The following is a 22,484-nucleotide window of genomic DNA, read 5'->3' as shown; positions in this document are numbered from 1 at the left end:
TTTATAAACTAGTGATTTGGTCCATTTTTCATTTTTACGTTATCAGAGGTATTGATTTCGAGTTTTTACTGCGTAAGGTTAATTTTAGATGTCACTTAGGGTAAGTGTGCCAAATTCCGGCCAGCTTGCAATTTCGGCCACCTTTTTTGTTCCTCGAATTTCTATGAATTTTTAGTTTTTACATACTCTAGAGATTATATAATGAAAATAGTAACAAAAAAATGTAGCTTCGACAAACGAGATGACGTGAAAAAGGCATTGGAAGAATTACTAAAGGGCAAGGAACTATGAGAATGAAGGTGGCCGAAATAGGGCACCAAAGCTATGTCTACATTTTTATTCATTTTAAAATGTATTAAGAATGATTTTCAGAGTAAATAAAGACGATAAACTGTCTATAAGGTTCTAAGAAACACTCCTAAAATAGAAGGAATAAAAAAATCAATTTCTATTAAAGATATTACATTTCAAACTTGAGACTTTGGCGCTTGCAGGCAACTATGTCGAAATTTGGCACACTTACCCTATGCTCCACCAATGTCATCTCGTAATCGAGAAAACAAATATTTACACATAACTCTTATACACTCTTATACTCTTTATACACTTAACTCTTTAAGGATGAGAGGGTCGAAAATTTGTCTGATTTTATAGAGCAAATTAATAATAATAATATATTTCTGATTCATAATAATGATTCATAGTATTTCTGATTAATTCTGAAGAGAAATAGTTTATGATATTTATTACTTTAGCCCTTTAAGGACGAGAGGATCATAAATTGGAAGTCAGAAAAAAAAATTTTTTTTCTGACTTTTTAGTGGAAAACATAACTTTAGATGACCGTAGGAAAAATTCATTTTTGGGTCACCCGTGACCCAATTGTCCTTAAAGGGTTAGATGATTTCTATTATTACTTTAGATGACCGTAGGAAAAAAATAGGTAAGCGATGACCCAATAGTCCCTAAGGGGTTAAAGGACCAAACCAAAAATCGTTTTTTAGTTATTTCGTTATTTCACGATTATGTAAAAGAAGTGAAGGTAATACTATCTTATTTTAATAGCTCAATAAATGCTCTTCACATATACATATAGTGGAAATCATTTTATATTTATTGGATTTTTCGAAGTAGTAAAGAATAAAAACAGAAATTATCATACAATGCCACTTAAGTTATGAATTTCAAAATTGCTTAAGTTCTGGTTCTAGTCGCAGAATTTGATTCTGCTTAGTATTTTTGAAAACTCGTTAAATGTTACACTTCTTCCAAACGTACTAAATTTACGCAACCATCGCTAGGGGCGCTAGAATCGAATAATCGAAGTCGGACACGTCCCCACTCCACTGTTCCCATACCTTGATATACCAATACTGGCTAAACTCCGTCTCTATTGATTAATCGATTTCAATGACCTTTTCTGCTTTTGTTGGCCTCCAGTATTGAACCTTTAGTTATAACGATATAAGCCCAGATGAGCTTATGGTAGGTGAGATTCTTTAGTGGCAGCCTCCGAGTGCTTGTAACTCGGAATGTCTTCAAATTCTTTTGTGAATTGAATTTTGAGGGTTATCTCAATTATTGTGACATCCGCGCTTCACCAATTTTGTTAATTTATTTAAACATAACTGCGGAGAACATTTACATCTGTGTAATAAAAACTGTATTTTATCTATGCATTATAGTCTGCTCAGACTAATTCATCCGTCCGATTTCGTCCTGTAAAAGTGTAAAAAAGGATAATTTTTTCCTATAATAACACTGTATAAGTACACATGTACTGCTATGATCGCTTTTACTCGACCTTGTTAGTTAAAGTTTATAAGAAATGTCACAAAATTCAACAATTTTATAACATAGTTGAAGTTCTCACATGGATACAAGGGTCGCTCTTCAAAAAAAAAAAACGGGTTTAAAAACAAATAAAATAAGTTATCTGTCTAAAGCAATCGATAAGATTAAGTTTTTCTACAGAATTTTAAAGGGTATTCCGATCTACCCATCACCGATATATCATACTCTCAGTTCATCTAATTCATAGATCTAATTCATAGATCTAATTCATTTTGCTTAAAATACGATATTTACATTTGTTTCAGAAATTTGATTCAAAATTACTGCTTAATATTTTCCAACTTTAGCTCCAAATCACATTTGCATGCAATCCCACTTTGCTGAAGTTAAGAATGTCACCTACAATAAATTGATCTGAGCTTATCACTAGTTTTCTAATTCATCTCTACATAGTTCCTTTTTCAAGATGAGACTCGAGAAATACTTGAAATCACAAGAATTCTATCAATGTTAGTGGTATGCTTCTTTGTTTTGCTTTTTTTCAATTTTCTGTAGTTTATTTAAAACTTCCATGAAGCTTTCATATGAGAGAATATCCCCTTTGAACATATTTGCTAAAAAATCAAAGTTTCGCTACAAATTCAATTTTGGGGACATTTCTTGTCTTTAGCACAAATTCACAAACAGAGTCTCCGTTTGGTTGACATACATATTCTTCAATTGAGAATCCCAGAAATGTTTTCCGGGACATTTGAAACAAACTTTTATTGTCCTTTTTTACCATCGCATCTTCCTTCTACTTCCAATCGGTGCGGTGTGTTAGAGGCGTCTACCTTATTTCGAGAAAATGGTACAGCAACCAAATCTAAATTTCTGAGAGGTGAGGATTGAATAACTTTTGAGAAGAGATAAAGTAGTCAATGGTATTAACCTACATGAGTTTCCAATACACTTTTGTCCAGAAAAACTGCTAAAGATTTCCATGCAAAAGTGCTCATCATCATTTGTAGATTCAATTTTTGCCATATAATCCTTTTATCTCTACATTCTAATTCTTAATGTCCAAATTCTGCACAGTTTGTGAATCTTTCGTCTAAAAATTTTAGTCCCATAATAACCCTGGCCAGTTTTTAGTTGCTTACATTGAAAGATTGAACAGGTGCAGAGTTATTTGAGAGAAAGATAGAGATACCAGAGGCTATTAGGTGGGATTCGTTTGACTGCATGATGAGCATTTTCCAGTCCGGACAAATGAGGACAGTGATGTTAATTTTATAGAAAGTAGTCTGAGTTCTGTGCTGATGACATTGCCGTAAGCATGATGAGCATATGGGACCAAACTGGATGGTATTCACAGAAATTGAGTTTCTCATTCAATCCCTCCCCTAAAACATTATGTGCTTTCTGCTGTTCTTTAACTTGGTATGAAGTTAAAAAAAATCAATTAACCTTTGACCTATCCTTTTATTTTCATTGTTCGTTATATTAAGGGATTTCCTTAGTACGGAATCAAAAGAAATCGATAAATTTTATAGCTTAAATTGATAGATAAATCACTTTAGAATAATATGGGAGACTGGGACAGAATTAGACAGCAAATAATATTTTTCATTGCGTATAATTTGAAGAAAAAATATTTGTATCAGGCTGATATTTCGGATATTTCAGTGAACAGGAAGAGAGATGTTTACTTAGAATAAACAGCGGTCTCTTAAATTTCCTTCTATGGCACGCTATAACCCTCCGCTATCTAATACTATCCGCGCTACCATAAAAGTTGCAGAATTCCATTCGTATTTTCGTAGATACGGTGACAAAAGCAAAAAGCGCCAAGCAAGTTTGCGAGAGTTCAGCCGAATAATCGAAGTTTTTAAATGAGTTTTCTCCACTTTTTATCTTAACAATTTTGTGAAATTGTTAAGATGACCGTCAAAGCCCTCACCGTATTTGTTTTATTTACGCATTTTCATTGTATTTTTTACGCAAATTCTCAATTACCGTGTTACATTATCTCATACTCGGTGGCACGATAAACGTTGAGCAAAAAAAAAACTGTACGAAAAACTGTGGCAAAAAAATTCTACAGTTTTTTTTTACTTACCGTTTATCGCATTTTCGTTTTATTCAATTTCATATACTATTTTCACCTAGTGCCACCGAGTATGAGATAAGGCAATACGGTAAATTATTGAGAATTTGCGTAAGAATAGCAATGAAAATGCGTAAATCAACGAAATACGGTGAGGCTACAGCGAGCATTTTACTGTCAATGTGATTCTGCCCTTATTCAGAATTAAGTTATTTTCTATTTGACCTACAACAAGTGTTGAAAACCTATTTCTAGATCTCCACATCGTTATATGAAATAAACTTAGGAAATTAAAAATTATCTTTCTAAAAAGAATGACAGTCTGCAAATTTTACGCCAATTAGTAGTATGGCATACTTTAATATTTTTTCCGAAAATTTTCTTTTCAAAGGTTTTGAAAATATTCTAGAGACTTTAAATATAAAGGGACAGATAATCCTAACCGGCTTATGTAGGTGAGATTCTTAACGTGAGCTAACTCGGAGTGCATGCAAATTCGATTTAGAGCTGAAGTTGGGAGACGCCATTCAGTTATCTTGTATCAAATTCGTGAAATTATACAAATTTGGTATTTAAACCAAAATATCAAGGATTTGGATGAACTGGCACAAAAGTAATATATGGGTGAAATGTAGACCAGAATGTTCTTTATAATTTTCCCATAGAACATGATCTCATCGATTACTCAGAAGCCAAGATAAGCGAGGTTTTTTGTTTCTTAACTTGTTTTTTCATCCAGAGTGCCCCTAGTAGTCATTTGTTGAACTTCAACTATATCAAAGAATTGTTGTCTTTTGTGGGACTTTCCATTTAAACCCCTATTTTAAGTGTCTTGGTGGAGTAGAGGCAGTCAAATTGGCATCTGAGTGATTTCAAAGCGTTATTATGGGAAAAATCAATTTTTTCACACTTAAACGGCAAAATCGGAGTGATAGCATAGTCTTAGTGGAAAATGATGTATGGACGTAATGTAGAGACAAATGTGCTCTACAATTATGTCGAAGTAATCATCAAAATCGGTTCAGCGACAGTCGAGATAATTGAGGTTATGTGATATTGAAATTGGTTTTTCGACTGTGGCGCCCTTGGTGTCGGTCCCACGAAGTTCAAATATTCTAGAAAGTTGTAGCATTTGGTGAGATCTTTCGTTTAAGCCCTCATTCATCAAAATCGGTCACATAGAACCGGAGATATGATTTTTTGAATTTTGTGAACTTTGACCCCTCATATCTCCGGTTCTGTTTTAACCACAGCGCACATTTGCACCATTTTGGAAACGTCTTAGACTGGACTACAACATACTAAAATTTCATTAACTTGCACAATGCCGTTTTTGAGAAAAATTACTTTGAATTTCGATGAATTTTGACGCTATCACAGCGCCACCTGTGGTGACTTTTTGAACTTCCATCTGAAAGTGCTCATCGAGACGAAACCAAAAAGGTAAAATTTAGGCCGCTATGTTAATTAGAACCGGAGATAGAGGCCGGTCAATGTTCGAACTTTGACCCCTTATAGCTCGGGTCAGGGGTTATGGATCGACTAAAGGTTTTTTTTGTTTGATAGGTATAATCAACGGCTACAACATACTAAAATTTCAGCCCGATTGCATAAGGAATTTTTGAGCTATTTAACTTTTAAGATTTAAAAATTTTCTTTTTAATAATAGCGCCCCTAGCGGTGGTTTTATGAACTTGCGATGTTAGAAGGGGGAGTGGCATTTCATGAGAGCTTTCCAAAAAGCCCTCATTTTTTAAATTCTGACAATTAGAACAGGAGTTATGGCCATTTTAAGAATTTTTTTTGGACCCTTATAGCTCGGGTCAGGGGGGTCGGGGGACCTTAAGTTTGGTATTGATGGAAAGCTCTAAGGCCCAGCTATAACATACTAAAATTTGAGCCCGCTCGATACCATAGGGGCGGAGATATTGAGAAAACAGAAAAAGGGGGGTCTTCAAAATGGCGGAAGGAGGGGTGGGGGGTGGGGGGTCAATGCACCAAGTTGCAATTTTCATGCGATATATAACCTTTGCCGAAAACCGCAAGTCGATACCTTTTTTAGTTTAGGAGCTATTAAGCTCCAAAGAGCGGCCGGCCGGCCGGCCGGCCGGGAACGTAAAATAGCCACATATATATTCGTGATCAGGAAGTGGCGAAACACATTTTGGCCAAGTTTGAGGTCGATCGGACGACATGAAATTTTGTTAGGATTATAGTAGGTGAGATTGTTAAGAATCTCACCTAATAAACATATATACCAAAAAGTCCAAGAAGCTTTCTCTTCTTGTTCTTTGTCTTCTAAAATATGCGAAAAACACTTAATTTTGGACATCCTAATTAGGGGAACCCCCTAAACTTTAGTCTTAGTTTTATTTTTACATTTTTTTTTTGAAATGGTAATAGATTGGCAATGATTTTTTTTGTCGAATTCCAAGAAATTAATCAAAGAGAATACAAACTTTAGCGAAAAAAATATAAAATTTCCCAAAACCCAATGTTAAAAGCTTGAGCATCCAGAAAAAAAAAACATTCGAAGAAGAAAAAGAATTTCGCTAAACTCGAGTCATTCGAAAAATGTGTCGTATGACACGAGAAGCCAGAAATATTTGTCATTAAAAAGGGGAATGAGTCACCCCTTTTATTTTGCTAAAGAAAACTATAGAAAAGGCACTTCAAATTTTTCTCTGCCAATACTTTTGGATTCATACCGATTTACAACCGATCCAAAAAATGAAAATTACAAAGTGTTTTCAAGACCGCATTTAGAATTCTCTTACGGGATTCCTTTAACCCTTTCAAGACGGGAAACTTTCCACTGGCCTTAACCCTTTAACAGATAAGATCGTCTCAAGACGGTGTTCACAAAAATCACATTTATTTTTTTTATTTTATTTAATTTATTTCAAAAATCACATTTACTGCAATTACAAAGTTTTTATTTATTTAAAAGTGCTATAGTGTCCTCGGTAATAGTCTTTATAACATCTTTCGAAAGTTTGAGCTCATTTTGACTCTTCGTTTTGTTGCTATTCCCAGTTTTGTGTGACAGGTCAGAGAAAAAGCAACACAAAATATTTGTGCGAAAAAAAACTCATTTCCAATTTCCATAAAAATACCGATTTAGAGTTATCTGACTAAAATATAATATATTTATTTTTTACTGAAAGATATGTCATTCTACTTTGTATATAATATTTTATTTAAAAAATTTGAAAAAAAGTAATAATGTGAATTTTAGAAGCAAAAAGAGTTTTAATTTTTTTTTTTAATATTTTCTCACCTAGCGCCTAAACTAAAAGAGATAATGAAGAATGGATGTTTTTTCGGTTTGCGGAATCTTTGTTTTTCCCATTTTGTTTTTTACAGTTTTGTTTTTCCCAGTTTGTCTTTGGAATCTTTGTCTTTGGAAATTTTGTCTTTCAGTAAAATCAGTCTTTCAGTATATTTTATTAAATGAAATAATGAAATCACATTGTTTTTTTTTAAGTTTTAAGTTTCGTCCTTTTGGACAAGGGGAAATTTCCTGTGTTTTGGGAAGTTATCAGTATCACCCTGTCGGGAAACTTTTCCGTGTTTTTGGGAAGTTTTTAGTTTCATCCTTTGGGGTAAAGCGAAATTTTCTGAGAAAAGGGAAATTTTTGCAAAGTTATAAAATATATTTGTGCAAAATGTGTCAAAGGCAAAATTTCCGATAATTGTGCAAGATGTATAAAAGACAAGATTTCCAAAGACAAAGTTTCTGAAAAACAAAAATTACCGAAGATAAAGATTCCAAAGACAAACTGGGAAAAACAAAAGTGTAAAAAACAAAATGGAAAAAAACGAAGATTCCCGATCCCGGTTTTTTCGACTTTATTGGATCATAATAATCCTAGAAAACATTGTTTTGAAAAACTTTTTTTTCGCATATTAAAGAAAGCACTCTTAAAGGGTTAATTCAACAATAAAACAGATAAAAAAAATAATCGTCTAGCCATTAACGTTGGATAATCTATCTCAGGCAGATTCGTTTTTTAACAGTATGTTTAATTGGGACATTTCTTAAAATTATAAAAAAAATCCTGAAAATTCCAATTAAAGTACGTTAAGTCGTTTCTTGACTTAAGTCGTAGGTGTGTCCAGCTAATTACCATTTGGATGCCAGACAGGTAGCAAACTTAAAAAAGAGTAAATTGTTGTCATAGCTGTGAATCATTTACCCCACATAATTAATTGATATAGATAATCATAACCAACATCCAATAAACAAATTAATTTCATGAATTTTTAATTAAAACTGCTTAGTGAAATTTTACTGAGAAATTCTTAAAATACATTCCTGCTTTGTGTCGCTTGGAAAGATTCTTTGTGCTTCAATGGGTTAACGTTAATGCAATCAGGAATTATGATGCTTGTGCAGTAATTAGTGATATCAATTGCACAGTTCCTGTGTCACCAATTGAGATGAATAGCAGTTTTTCACCTCTAACTATGAGTAAATTAAATTGTCTTCAACAGTACGACCACTATGGGTGAAGCTCCAAGGTGAGAACCGAGCATTATCTGCAGGGCACTCCTACGAGCTATGGTGCGAAGTGGTGGGCTCCAGGCCGGCACCCACTGTGACATGGTGGAAAGGAAGTACCCCGATGAGAGACACCCGGGAAACGGTGAGAGAAATGGCATAAATCAATGAGTGAGGCAAATGTAGTGTGGTAAGGGATGCCTACAATGGAAAACCTTTTATCCATGGATTCAGAAAAAGAATATTCTCTGTGTTCCCCACCACTTCGGGTTGAAAAACGTTCCATCGAGGGATAAAGTGAAAAATATTCATTCGTAAATTTAAAGTTCAAAGCTCTTTTGGTCCTTTCAACCAGCACCTTTTTTTTGTGAGGCGCATTCTTCACCACCTTCTTCGGTACTGGGGTTTTTAACCCCAACCATCCTTAACACTCAACATCTCTGGCTGAATTTGGTTTTGCATGTTGTATGTGTAGTAAAATTAATTGCCTTTTTGCCTACCTATGAGCCCCACTCTCCTGATTTCGAGATTCAATGGTGCGGTGTTCCCTGAACCTCCCAGCAGCCCATACCACATAACAAACAGCTCAGACATTCTATTGTTAATAACAACCACAGAGAGCAAGAGGAGCAAATAGCAAATATAATAAATTCTTTCTGTAGACCAGTCCTGACGGAAATACCACGATTTCCGTGTTAACCTTTGTCCCAACAATTGATGATGGTGGTAAATTTCTCTCGTGTCGCGGCGAACAACCCCAAATACCTGACTCTGGACTGGAGGATGGCTGGAAATTGGACATTCATCGTAAGTACTGAACCTTCTTATACCAACTTTTGCCAATTTTTTACAATTACAATGTCAACCCATAAATAAACTTTACCACCGCGAAAATGAAATTAATTTCCTAATGGTTTTCCAACTGCTACCCCATAATGTGTAAACATTGGAATATACGTCAACCTCGAACCATTCTACGACCCAAATTAGATGTTCCCGTTGTTAGCCTGGAGCTTGGAAGTAATTGGAACATAACAACAATACGCGAGGGTGCTGATGTGTATTTCGAATGCAACATTAAATCCAACCCTTGGGTGTATAAAGTCAACTGGCGACACAACGTAAGTGCAACTCTCATACATCTATAGTACACTCAGAATAATATATATATTGGGAATCTCTCATAAAATGTCACACGGTTTAATAACGACAAGTTTTACATTTTCATTGTAAAATTTAATTTGAATTTCTAAATGACAATTTCGAAAAAAAAAATATTTTTCTATTGATCTTATGATTTACTTAACATTCTAATAACCATACCGGTACTACCGAGATTTCGGAAATATTTGCTGTAGTAGAAGTTAGTTACTTCATTATTTGTTTACCGCAAAAATCAGCAACCAAGATGAGAAAAAATACATATATTTAATTAATACAGTAGAGTTCCTCAAATTTGAACATTTGGGGGGTATAGATGACATTTCTCACTCCTCAAATTTGAACGATATTTTCAAAAACGTAACGGAATTCATGTGAAATGCACTTTCCGTCAATTAAGATAAACAACTTTAGAGAATATATCAATGTAATTTATTGTGAAATAAATTAAATTTAATTTATTGTGAAATAAATTAAATTTGTTGCGGAAGTTATTATAAAACGATAATATTGAAGAAATACCAGAGAAAAATGGCACTCCACGCAAAACTTTCTTCACATAACCTCAAATTTTACATTTTGAACGCAACTGTCGTTCAAATTTGAGGAACTCGACTGTAAAATTTAATCATATTTACATAATTTAAATTAAATCATTATTTTAAATTGAGTGAGAACCTTTTTTCGCTTTACCAAAACTTAAACAATAATTTCATCATTTTTAAAGTTTTAAATGGAATACTGCTTATTTGTACAGTTCTATTAAATAATAGCGAAACGTTTAAATAAAAATTCTGACATTTATTCTTACCGGAAAACATTTAACCAGGCGCGTTAGATATGAACAAATCAATAACTGTTTATCATTGCACAGAGCTTAACTTGTACGGTCGCTTAAAATTAAAAGCATTGTTTTAAATTATGTACAGTGCCGCTCAATAATTTAAAAACACCCATTTTTTCGTATTTTATCACCAAATTTTAATTATTAAGTTTTAAAACAAGTATAAATTACAACTAGCGCCATCAGAAACCCCATATCTAAATTTGTTTTACCACTTATTTGGCATTTTGTAGCATTGTAGCCAGTTTAGATACTCATATCCAAAATCATCAAAAAAATATACTAACATTCAATTGAGTTTTTTGTTTATACCAATTACGCGAATTGTTAAATTCCAAAAAAATAATAATAAAAATGTGTTTTAGCAACATACATTTGCTTATTTTTATATAAAATAATAATAGAAACAGTTATTATAGGGCAAATAATAGTTAAATAAGAAACTTGAACACTTTTTTTTTTAAATTCCATGCAATAATAATGCAAAATGGGTAAAAAATGGTCTCAGTTACCTATAAAACGCAGTGCGGTGGAATCATCACTTCTCGCCAGTGCCCCACTTCTCGCCACGTATATTGAAATCTCTATTTTTCACGATTTATTAAATAAATGAGCCGCAAAGTTACTTGTATTTTTATTGCTGCTACGTATAGAGTCGAAAAAAACTAATTTTTTGTTTTGAATTTAAATGTTTGAGCATTTTTAGAGGAATATTTTAAGCAAGTGCATTGAATCCAATATTTCTTACCCAATATAGTAAGTGTCATGAAACTTTTATCGAACAAAATTTAATTTTTTAATAACCAATTTGCCTATTGAACATTTAATTACATTCGGCGAATACATAAAATTTGTATTTAGTTAGTTAATATTTCATTTTATATAATTTTTATGTAAAAATTAGCCATGGCGGAAAGTGGTAATATTCTAAAATTGATTCACCACCTGTCGCCAATGCTTTTCAATGGGCGACGCTAACTTCACTTCATAGATTCTCAGTTGTTAAATATGTTTTGTTTACTTTGTGCAATAGTCTAATAATTTGATTTCTCAAATAAAAGTGAAGAAAAATCATTTAATGTGAGTACTAATAAGGTGATCATGAGGAAAAAATGCTGAATGCATTCTTCGCATAATATTGCACAAAATAATCGAGTTTAAACCTTTCCAAGTGGGTGGCGAGAAGTGGTTACAGAACTGGCGAAAACTGGTAAAAAGTGGCGGCGAAGTGGTTATTTTTGCATTGTTAAAAAAAAACAGTTTTTTAGGTACTCCCGCGTTAAATGTAGTACAAAAGTTTTGACTAATCTAGAGTCAATATATCTAAGTAGCTTTGTATCAAATTTGAGTTATCTAATAATAAGGGGTCAAAAGTTATAATACAATTAATTTCACTTTTTCCTAAAAGTGGCGATAAGTGGTTACTCCACCCTATCATCGTTTATTTGCACAAAGAAAATAAATCCATTAGAAATATTGCACAAAAATTAAAAGTTTCCATAGGCGCTGTTGAGAGTGCCATCTAGATTTTCAAGAAAACTAATGGTTTCAGCAACCAAAAATGCTCCGATCGTCTCCGAATGACCACGACACGCGAGGATAAGATGATTGCTAGCTCCATTGAACACGGGTCAGCTTTGAAATTAGAATTTTTCACTTAATTTTTAATAAAATTGAGCTTTATAATTACTTAGCTTTATAATTCACTTCCCGCGAATTGTGCTTATGTCGATCACTTCCTCAGTGAATAAGGATCCCTACAGCATCCATGAATTCATATAGATCTCGACCTCTCATGTCTAATATCTAATTTTAAAAATTCCAGTGTTTAGAACTACCCCATGGTTACTATTGCCCCAGTATCCTATATATATATCCAGTTGAATCAATTTTATCATACTTATGTTTATGAAAGGGGCATTGGTGTTTTGCTTCCATCTTGCCTTATTAATCAAGGTTATTTCAAGGAGGGGGATGCGTAGAGCAATTGGTAAAAGCTTTCGTTTCTTGATTCTATGTTTGATCTAGACATGATTCCAAATTGCCCCATCTTATCCTCGAGCTTTCTCAAGGCTGAGGTGTTTTTCATGATGTCACAATTCTTTGCGCATTAAATAAACGAGCAGTAAAAAGTCAAATTTGGTCAGCAAAAAATTCGAAATGATCAGTAAAAAAAAAATTGTCAGTAAAAAATAAAAAAGGGCAGCAAAAAGTTTAAAAAGATCAGTAAAAAATTAAAAAAGAGCAGTACTTTATTAAAAGCGGTCAGTAAAAAATGAAAAGTGGTCAGCAAAAAATTAAACATGATCAGTAAAAAGTAAAAGATGATCAGTAAAAAACAAAAAGTGGTCAGTAAAAAACAAAAAGTGCTCAGCAAAAAATTTAAAATGAGCAGTAAAAATATTGAATTTGGTCAGTAAAAAATTAAAAATGATCAGTAAAAATATTCTGCTCATTTTTAAATTTTTACTGCTTTTTTAATTTTTCTTGCCGCTCATTTTTAATTTTTTGCTGATCAACTCGAATATTTTTACTGCTCATTTTTAATTTTTTACTGACCATATTTTCTTTTTACTGACCATTTTTAATTTTTTGGTGATTAATTTTTAATTTTTTACTGATCAACTCGAATATATCTACTGATCAATTCGAAGTTTTTACTGACCAAATTTAACTTTTTACTGACAAAATTGAAAATTTTTGCTGAATTTTTCGAATTATTTGCTGATCAAATTTGATTTTCTGCTGACCACTTTTGACTTTTTACTGACCATTTGTTTTTTTTTTGCCAATTCTTTGACGTTCGGTAGATTTTTAACAAAAATCGTAAATTGATATAGGGGGAAGTGGGGCACCTTTGAAATTGAGATTTTTCTTCTATGTTTAAGTGGAACTGAGCCATATCATATATATTCTTAATCTGTTTGTGAAGCTACATTATATCACGATAAGGCTGAATTTTCATTAAAAATAGGTGAAAAATCTTCATTTCCAAGGTGTACCACTTTCAAAGGTGCCCCATTTCCCCCTAACTCATCAAGAAGTAACCATAGGTCAAACGACCGCTCTTAAAGAATTCGTCTAATATAATACAACTCAAAAGCCTTTCCTCCCCACACTAATATAAACTCTGAAAAACTCTCATTCTGAATTTTATAATTCCTCTGAGTGCATCGTATATCAACTCCTTCCATTTCGGGTGTGTTACTTTTGCAATGTGTGAGAGTGAATGTGGGCAGGACGTAACTTCCTGCCCCTCTGTTTCCTCATTTCAAATGCATCCAAACACTTCAGAATGGCGTGTACGCGAGGACAAAAAGAGAAGTGACTCCAGGGATCAGAAGTGGGATGATTTGGGGGCAAACTGGCAAATTGCTGCTGTTGGAATGGCAGTTGAAAAAAAATCCTTTGTTTTAAAGAGTAAGATTCGAGGGAAAAAGTTTCTTTGTCGCCCTCTTGAGCACGCAACACTCTCTTTCGAGCAAAAATCCCGCACATTCAAACATCCCCCTTCTGGGAGTTATATTCATCCCTTGGAGCATTCGGGGTAAAATCTAGTTGTTGGCAATGGAGTTGAATTTCACAAAATGAGGATTCACCTGCTGACTGGGAAGATATTAATGGTGAGCCCGTTTCGTAGAAAGCTCCAATTTTCGCTTCACATTCCATGCAACCCGAACTCCTGGAGTGTGCAAAATGTTACTCACTAGATATTTGAGTGTTTCCTCCTGAGACCTGCCAAATGGGCCAAATGTGACTATTGTTGCGGGCTTTTCTTTATATCCTACACGAATACTGCCGACAAAAACACCCATTTCTGTATCATTCTCAACTCCCATTTTCACACACAATGCACTTGCATCTAAGGGAAAATATTAAATTGGATTCAGGCAAAGGCGGGAAAATGATGCTCAAAATTGTGCTGGAAAAGAAGCTTTTTCTTTAGTTACTGCTTGACAAGTTTCAGAAAGTTGATTGATGAAATTACTAAAGTGTAATTGGACAGGCAATTTTTGACTATATCAAAGCTGATTTTCAACAATGTTATAACAGAATATACAAAGGCAATTATGTCATTCATCAACTTTAATACAATTTTTAATTTCAAAGTTTTTTGCAAGAAAAATTTATAAATACAAAGGAAATTTAGAGAGGCAGTTTATCCAATTGTTTGCTGTCTAAAATTAATATCGGTAATATCAAAGAAGCATTTATTTTAGGCTTACACAGAAACGTTTTTTCGGTTGGATTAACAACTGTGAATATTTGCATTACCTCGGTATCTTCATTTCTTGCAAGCGCTACGCAGAAAATCCGACCTCGTCTGATTAGATTTAAACTTTGTAAGACTTTTGATTTAAAATTTGATGATATGCGCCAAAAATCGATTATCCAGCCAACTGTTTCCTCCGTAACAGAAAGGCTTTTCGAACGAGAACGGTGAAAGATATCAATTTATAGTTTTCAATGGATATTATTTATCAGATAGATGACACAGTTGATATCAAATGCATCACCTCAATAACACTTTTCCGCAATTTTAGACTACCCTCAAATACATATTGTTCACTGGATGAATCAGCCCATATGTGAAACAGGTCAAGCTTAAATTTCAGTCAGTTAAATTTGTGTATATGTTAAACTTGGTGCTTTCCTTAAAGGGATACATGAGTCAAAAAGACTTAAAAGCAGTATATTTTCTCTATTTTTGTTAATCAATTTTTTTTTTAATTCAGACTCCTAAAGGACACCATTTCAACTATATATTTTCAATTGTTAACTTAAAATCGTAAAAATTTAATCGTTGGGTCCTAATTTTCGGGGATCATTCTGAATAAACTTTGCGATTGGCAAAATTACTTAGTGTATATTTATATGAACCAAAAAATCTAAAATTTTCTGTTAGTTGTTAAGTTAAACTTGTCCATGAACGGTATATTTTTGAAACAAAAAAATTAATTTTGGATTTTTGGCAGGTTTTTACATTTAGGAAAAAAAAACATTTTCCATGTATTTTACACCACGTTTCATTTTGTAAAATAACTTGTGATCAAGGCTCAAAAAACCTACTGCTCAAATACACGTTTAAGTCATCGGCTTACAGAAAATATTTGGTCTGAATAGTCTGAATAATCTTGTCCACCGCAAAATAAGTTCTTTTCTAAAACTATTTCGAAAAATTAGGATTCAACGGTAATTTTTTTTTTAAATATCGTAATGAAAATTTCAAAAAAATTGAGTTGAAATTCTATACTTTTATCTTACATTTTTTTCGATGGAAAAAGTGTAATTTTACTCTATTTGCACTAAAATTGAAAACTTAAATTCAAGCTTCATAAAGGAGTATGGGGCAATTTTACAAAGCTGAACTTTTTTTCAGAATTCATTTGTTAAAGGAATGTGAACCATCAAAGACTTTTCCGGTGACTGCCAGTAAAAGGTGTCACCCCAAAATGAAAAAAAAAATTTTTAAGTCTTGCCCAGAGCTTTCGGTCCCGATTAAAAAACTGATTTTTCTCTTTGAGTACTTTCAGCGGACATCACCGGAAAATTCCTTGATAAAATTATTGCGCCAGTCTCATCACATTGTGTTGCCTTTCTAGGGCTTTTTTTGTGAGTAAAGTTTCGCAACTCATGGTTTATCTCACGGTCGGGGAGTACTTATTTATTAAGGATCGCTTATAAACAGTTAACCATTGCAGGTCTTAAACGAATCCCACCTGAAGTGTTAAATGATCCGCCACCTACCTGGCGTCCCTTTCCCCTGGCAGCGTGAGCAAAGCTCCGGGATACAGAACAATTCGTAAATAATTATTTTTCGAAAATATTACATGCGTAAACCTATCCCACTCTCCCCTATATATTTTACCTCGACTCTTTTTTTCAAATTCATAATCTTGTAAAGTCATCAGTAGATTTCACAAAAAAAAAATATTTATTTTGAGTGGCAAACAGTTAGATACGTGCAACAAATTATGGATTAGTCAATTAATGCTATAAAATTTGTATTTTGTAGTTCAGTAATTAACAAATTCAGAAATGCAATGTGTCTTAATGCTGATAAGAAATTTCATTTTATTTGAAATCCTTTTGGTTTACTGTTCTTATAAATAACTTAAACGATTTTGCACTTAACAATTCAACAGAACATTCAATTGCGGTAACTCCTCAACTTCTCAGTTCGACGCCACCCGTTCGTTCAAAGTCAATAAAATCAACTGAATTGTTACATCCACCTACATTGAATAAAATTTAATTAGAAACCAATACAATTACAATGATTCACCTTGTGCTTTCACCATCTGAATTTCGAGAGATCCCCAATTGGAAGTGTCTGATATATTTTACGTGATTCAATTCACATGTGAATTGGAAAATGTCTTAATTAATTTTCCACATTCAGCTTCAATTTGTAATTATTTTTCCACAGGGCAAATACCTGTACAATAATGCGGCTAGTGGTATAATTGTAGCTAATCAGAGTTTGGTGCTCCAAAATGTTAGCAGGGCAAGGAGTGGTGTCTACACGTGCATCGGCAGCAACGAAGAAGGTGATGGTGAAAGTAACCCCGTCACACTTGATATTAAATGTAAGTTAATGGTCTTGTATTCAGAGATAATTGCACATTGCGATATAAGATGTTATATGAACTTGGAAAGTTTAGTATAATGAACGGCAGATAAGTTAATTCGATCAAAGATGTTGAACGCGATAAGGCAAAGTTTCTGACACGTTATATCACAATGATTTTTACTGTAATTTCTATCATCTCTAAATGATCATAGAAAACTGACAAAATGCTCTTTTGGTTGATTTGAAAAATATTTAAGTATTTAAATATTTAGAATTTAGAATTGTGATTCATATCTTCGAAATTAGATGTTTTCAACTAAGTGTTTCAGGTACTTTGGGCAGCCAATAGTCGTTTACGAACCAATCGTAAAAAAGTCTTTTCTTTTGAATTGAATTCGAAGTGAAATAAGTAAATTTGCAGAATATTTTACTAGGGTAAAGTGGTACAAGTTGGACAGTGGTACAATTTGGACAATGGTACAATTTGGACAGGACTTTTTATCTTGATAAATTTAGTACTTCATTTTTATTTGTATATTTTTAATGCTTTAGTTTTATAATTTGGTACCTTGTGCTTAAAACAATTTTTATACTTGTTAGATTAAAAGTCCTGGTTACACTTGCACTAGCTTCTTTATTGTTGTTACTTCGTTGAAGTACAAAGCGACACTGACTCATTGACTCGATAATCAATAATATAATATACAATAATTATGCTTATTAAACAATATAGGCGATTCGCCACATTCCTCCCCCCTTAATTAAACAGTGGTATTTTTCTTAATTTTAAAGTTCTTACAACTATTCCAATATTTATAAAGAATAAAAAGTAATACCCCAATGATAATAGTTATATAAATAATATAATGATATACATGGTGTTTTGTCATTTGATCACTGTACTCTAAACCTTCTGCGATATGGACTTTTTCAAAAAGGTCTTTTAATTCCTTCCTACTGCTCAACATAATATCCTTTTTTGATTCAGTTTTAATGTTCGAAATATTTAAGCTTCTGAAATTACTCATGAATACTTCTACTTTCCGAGATAATTTAGAATAAACTGACAATCCAGAATATAGTGACAAATGATCATTGTTTAGTTTACATTCAGTGTTAAATTTTAAAACACCACGTTTATTAATGTTTTCTTCAAATTGTTTATTTAAACAATTGATTATGATTTTTCTTGGAACTTTTTGGACATATACAAATGTTGCGTTATCGATTTCAATCCAAATGTTTTCTGAAAGATCAATTTTCAATTTACGACAATGTGAAGTTTCATCTTGTAAAATGATTTCGCTTTCACAAGTGTGCCTTCCCACCTTATATAGAATTCTGGAAGAACACATATGTAAAGTTTCAATAATATTACATTTTGATAAATCATTTTCAGTTAATGCAAGATAATTGTCTCTACTTTTATCAATAGCAACAGCTGGAAAATCGATATGGATCAGTTCATATCCCTCCCCATTTAAGAAAGGAATAGGCGAAATTTGGAATAAAGTAAATTCATTATTGACACACAAGGGAATTTTGATCACTCCAACTAATTTGGCATTTAGAGAATAGAAGGAAAGGCTTGAGACTTCGTATAAGGATGCTACATCGTTATCAAACGGAATTACAACATCTTTAGGCAATACAAGTGAAATAGATTTTATTTCATTTAAAAAATCATTAGGAGGTAGAAAGAACGGATGAACATGACCAAATGTTGCAGCATGTAATACCGCCAAAATTTGTTGTTGTTCATGTTCCAACTGTTGCATGTCCAACAATACAGTCTCTCCAAGATCGTACAGATCATTCATTATGTTTTGAAAATTAAATTGAGAATCTATTTTCTTCAAACTATCATGAACTTGGAGTACAGCAGTGTCTATAGCTTCTTCGGTTCTATTAAGTTCACTGAGCATGGATTTTACAATAGATAATTGCATATTTGTTTTTCTGATCAAAGTATTAGAATTATTTCGAAAATTTTCCATGACACTTTGTATTTCATCATAATCGTTTTGATTCATAGTTCCGAATAAAAATTTTGATACATCTCCGACAACATTTATAAGTCCTCTTTTATCTCTTCGAGGACGATGTAACTTCATGATTCCTTTTATCATCAGATTTGTATTATTCAGTTGTCTAATTCTTATATTCATTTTAATTTTGCTGGATCTACAAGGCATGTCCTCTATTTTAACATTTTTAGAATTTTTTAAAAATGGATTAATTTTCAGTGTTTCACATAAATCTTCGAATCTTTTAACATGTTCAGACATAATTAAAATACCATCACTTAAAGGTTTAGTATCGCACGCAACTATAACAGTCCATTTTGAGTGACTTATTAATAATTTTCCCAGGGAGTGCACGTGAAAGTTAACGTCCTTTGGCAGTGGCACGATTTCGTAAGGTCGCTCCGCATTTGTCAGAAGAAACAATGACAGGAAAATTGTCAAAACGAAAACAAACCCTGCAGAAAAGAAATTTCTATCAATTTTACTCGACAAATTTCCTCAATAAATTATTATGCACGGTTTTAAATTTCTTCCCGACTAAAATTCTAGTATTTAAAGGCGATAAGACATCAGTGACTATGTAGGGTCCTCTTCTTTTTGGCAAAAACTTTGATGATTCTCCTGGTTTAGATGGAGATTTGTTTAGCAAAAAGACCTTGTCTCCTATATTAAAACTTTCGGCGTTTATATTCTTATCATAGTGATTTTTAGAGTGGATTTTCTGCTCCTTTAGTTTCTGTAACGCAAGATTCTGAATTTTTTTGAGTTTCACTTTCAAATCAAAAATGTAATCATTAAACGTGTACGCAGGTTCATCCTTGCGCGCTGTCATTGATGGGAATTCAAATTTTGTCCCAAAAATAAGTTCATGTGGAGAGAATCCATGTGCCGAGTGTACCGCTGAATTATAAGACGCAATAGCTCGAGGAATCCACAAATCCCATTCCGAAGGGCATTCTTGAACGAAACATCTCAGATAATCTCCGAGAGTTCTGTGAAATCGTTCAAGAGCCCCGTTAGTCTCGGGATGATATGGAGTAGATTGAATTTTCGTAATCTTAAGCATTTTACATACTTGTTTAAAGACTTCTGAGAGGAAAGGAGTTCCTTGGTCTGAGCATACAATAATTGGCGTCCCGAAAATACAGACAAAGTAATTCAAGAAAGCATTAGCGATGGTAGTAGCAGTTTGGTCCCCCATGGGAATGGCTACTAAATATTTAGTAAGATCGCATTGAATTGTAAGAATATACTTGTTGCCCATAGAAGACATCTGCAAAGGCCCTACTACATCTAAAGTCACCTTATAAAAAGGGGAAGTGGAATTTGTCGTTAATGCCATAGGCATTTTTGTTGCTTGGAAGATCTTGCTCTTCTGGCAAATCTCGCATCTACTTATATATCGACCAATAACTCTCCGCATATTTTTAAACCAAAACTTTTCTTTAATTCGCTGATAAGTAGATGTTACTCCGCGATGACCACCTAAAGCCGTGTCATGATGCTCCTTAATTACTTTTTCTATTTCTTCCAAATCAGTTAATCGTTCAATTTTATTAAGAAAAATTTCCAAAATCATGTCTGAATCGCTAAAAACGTAATTTATAATTTTCTTAATTAAACAAAATTCGTATTTCCCTCGACATAAATTTTCCTTGTCAAGAATTAGACTGTTAATATTGTGTCGTTCACAGTATTCTCTTAATATTTTGAAAAATTGAAAAATATTAAAGTACTGAACGTTATTAATTAGAGGAATTTTCATTAAAATGAAAAATGTGTTTTGCGTTTGTAAACTGCTGATGGATTTTATAGGAGAGTTCTCAATAATATTTCGTATTTCTTTCGATTCGATGAAAGGATAATCCGAAGGATCGCTTGTTTCCGGAATCAAAAGAAATAAATTACCTTTAATATCGTTCGAAATACATTTATCCTCAACCTCAACAAAAACATCACTCAGTCCTGAATGATCATTCTCAATAAAGGATTTAAAATCCTCATCAAATTCCTCGTATTTCCCTTTTTGAATGAAAGGATTGGCCTTGGCCTGAGATCGAGTTACTGCGTTTACAGTTTGAGGGGTCGCTTGAGTGTTGGATATGCGACTTAAAGTATCAGCATTAGGGATAGTGCTACCTGATTTATACTTAATCTCAAATTCAAAATCAGACTCAAGTTTTATTCGCCAACGTAAAATACGGTGAGAGGGATCTTTAATACTAAAGATCCAAGTTAAGGGTTTGTGGTCCGTATAAATGGTAAACTTTCTCCCTACTAAATACTCTCTGAAATACTTACAAAAATAATAAATTGACAAAGCCTCCTTTTCTATGGTACCATAGTTAATTTCGGCTTTGTTGAGCGTCCGACTCCCGTAAGCGATCACGTGATCACCTTGAGATAATACCGCTCCAATTGCGTATTTCGAAGCATCGGTAGTTAAAGAAAATTCCTTGGACAAATCTGGAAATTTAACCACGGGATATGTAGTCAATTTATTTTTCAATTCCTCGAATGAATTTTGACATTCGATTGTCCATTCGAAAGGCACGTTCTTTGCTGTAAGTCGTATTAGAGGATATGCTATTTTTGAAAAACTGGGTATAAAGCGTCTGTAATAAGACGCTAATCCCAAAAAGGATTTAACCTCTCGAACACATGTAGGTCTCGGAAATTCTGCAACAACTATTACTTTACTTTTATCGACGGATAACCCCTTTTCCGAAATACTGTATCCCAAATACACTATTTCGTTGCAAAAGAAATCGCATTTACTTGGTTTAATTTTTAATTTGTAATTTTGCAATCTTTCAAACACTTTGGACAGTTTTGAAAAATGCGTTTCGAGGGTATCGGAAAACACGATAATATCATCGAGATATACATAACAAGAATCTCCTTTTAACCCGTCTAAAACACAATTCATCATACGAGAAAACGCCGCGGGGGCGGATGAAATACCTTGAGGTAATCGAGTGAACTCGTAATGGCTTCCTGCAGCATTAAATGCAGTCGTGTTTCTACAGGATTCATTAAGAGGAACCTGATAATATCCTGATGCGAGGTCCATTTTTGTAAAATATTTACAATTTCCCAAATGATTTAAAATATTATTGATATCCTCGAGTGGATGAGAGTCACGAACAGAGATTTCGTTCAATTTGCGGTAGTCAATTACAATTCTCCACTGCTTCTTACCTGACTCGTCAGGTTTCTTCGGAACAAGAAGCAGGGGTGAATTATATGGACTTGAGCTATGTTTAATAATTCCATTTTGCAACATCTCATCCAACTGTTTCTTAACTTCTTGTCTCAAATGAATGGGTATTTTGTATGATCGTTCATTTACCGGGGCACTTCCAGGCTGAATAATTATCTTATGTTCTCCTACAGAGGCGCAAGATAAAAAATCACCTTTCAAGTAAAAAACGTCACTAAACTTCTGCAAAAAATCTTCAAAATGTTTTTGTTCTCTAGGAGCAAGCTCG

At 33.3% G+C, this 22,484-nt stretch overlaps 1 protein-coding gene across 3 annotated transcripts in view; it reads left to right on the top strand.

Moving 5' to 3' along the window:
- Positions 1-22,484, top strand: part of LOC129801143 (nephrin-like) — a 127,941-nt gene that overhangs the window by 83,563 nt on the left and 21,894 nt on the right. For all 3 annotated transcript variants that reach the window (XM_055845909.1, XM_055845910.1, XM_055845911.1), the window contains 4 exons: positions 8,381-8,532; positions 9,050-9,194; positions 9,378-9,508; positions 16,823-16,982. In XM_055845909.1, the coding sequence (XP_055701884.1) occupies positions 8,381-8,532; positions 9,050-9,194; positions 9,378-9,508; positions 16,823-16,982 (588 nt within the window). The remainder of the gene's footprint in view (positions 1-8,380; positions 8,533-9,049; positions 9,195-9,377; positions 9,509-16,822; positions 16,983-22,484) is intronic.

This window comes from Phlebotomus papatasi, chromosome 2, assembly GCF_024763615.1.
Source record: "Phlebotomus papatasi isolate M1 chromosome 2, Ppap_2.1, whole genome shotgun sequence".
NCBI lineage: Eukaryota > Metazoa > Arthropoda > Insecta > Diptera > Psychodidae > Phlebotomus > Phlebotomus papatasi.
This window is presented reverse-complemented; position numbering and strand designations above follow the sequence as displayed.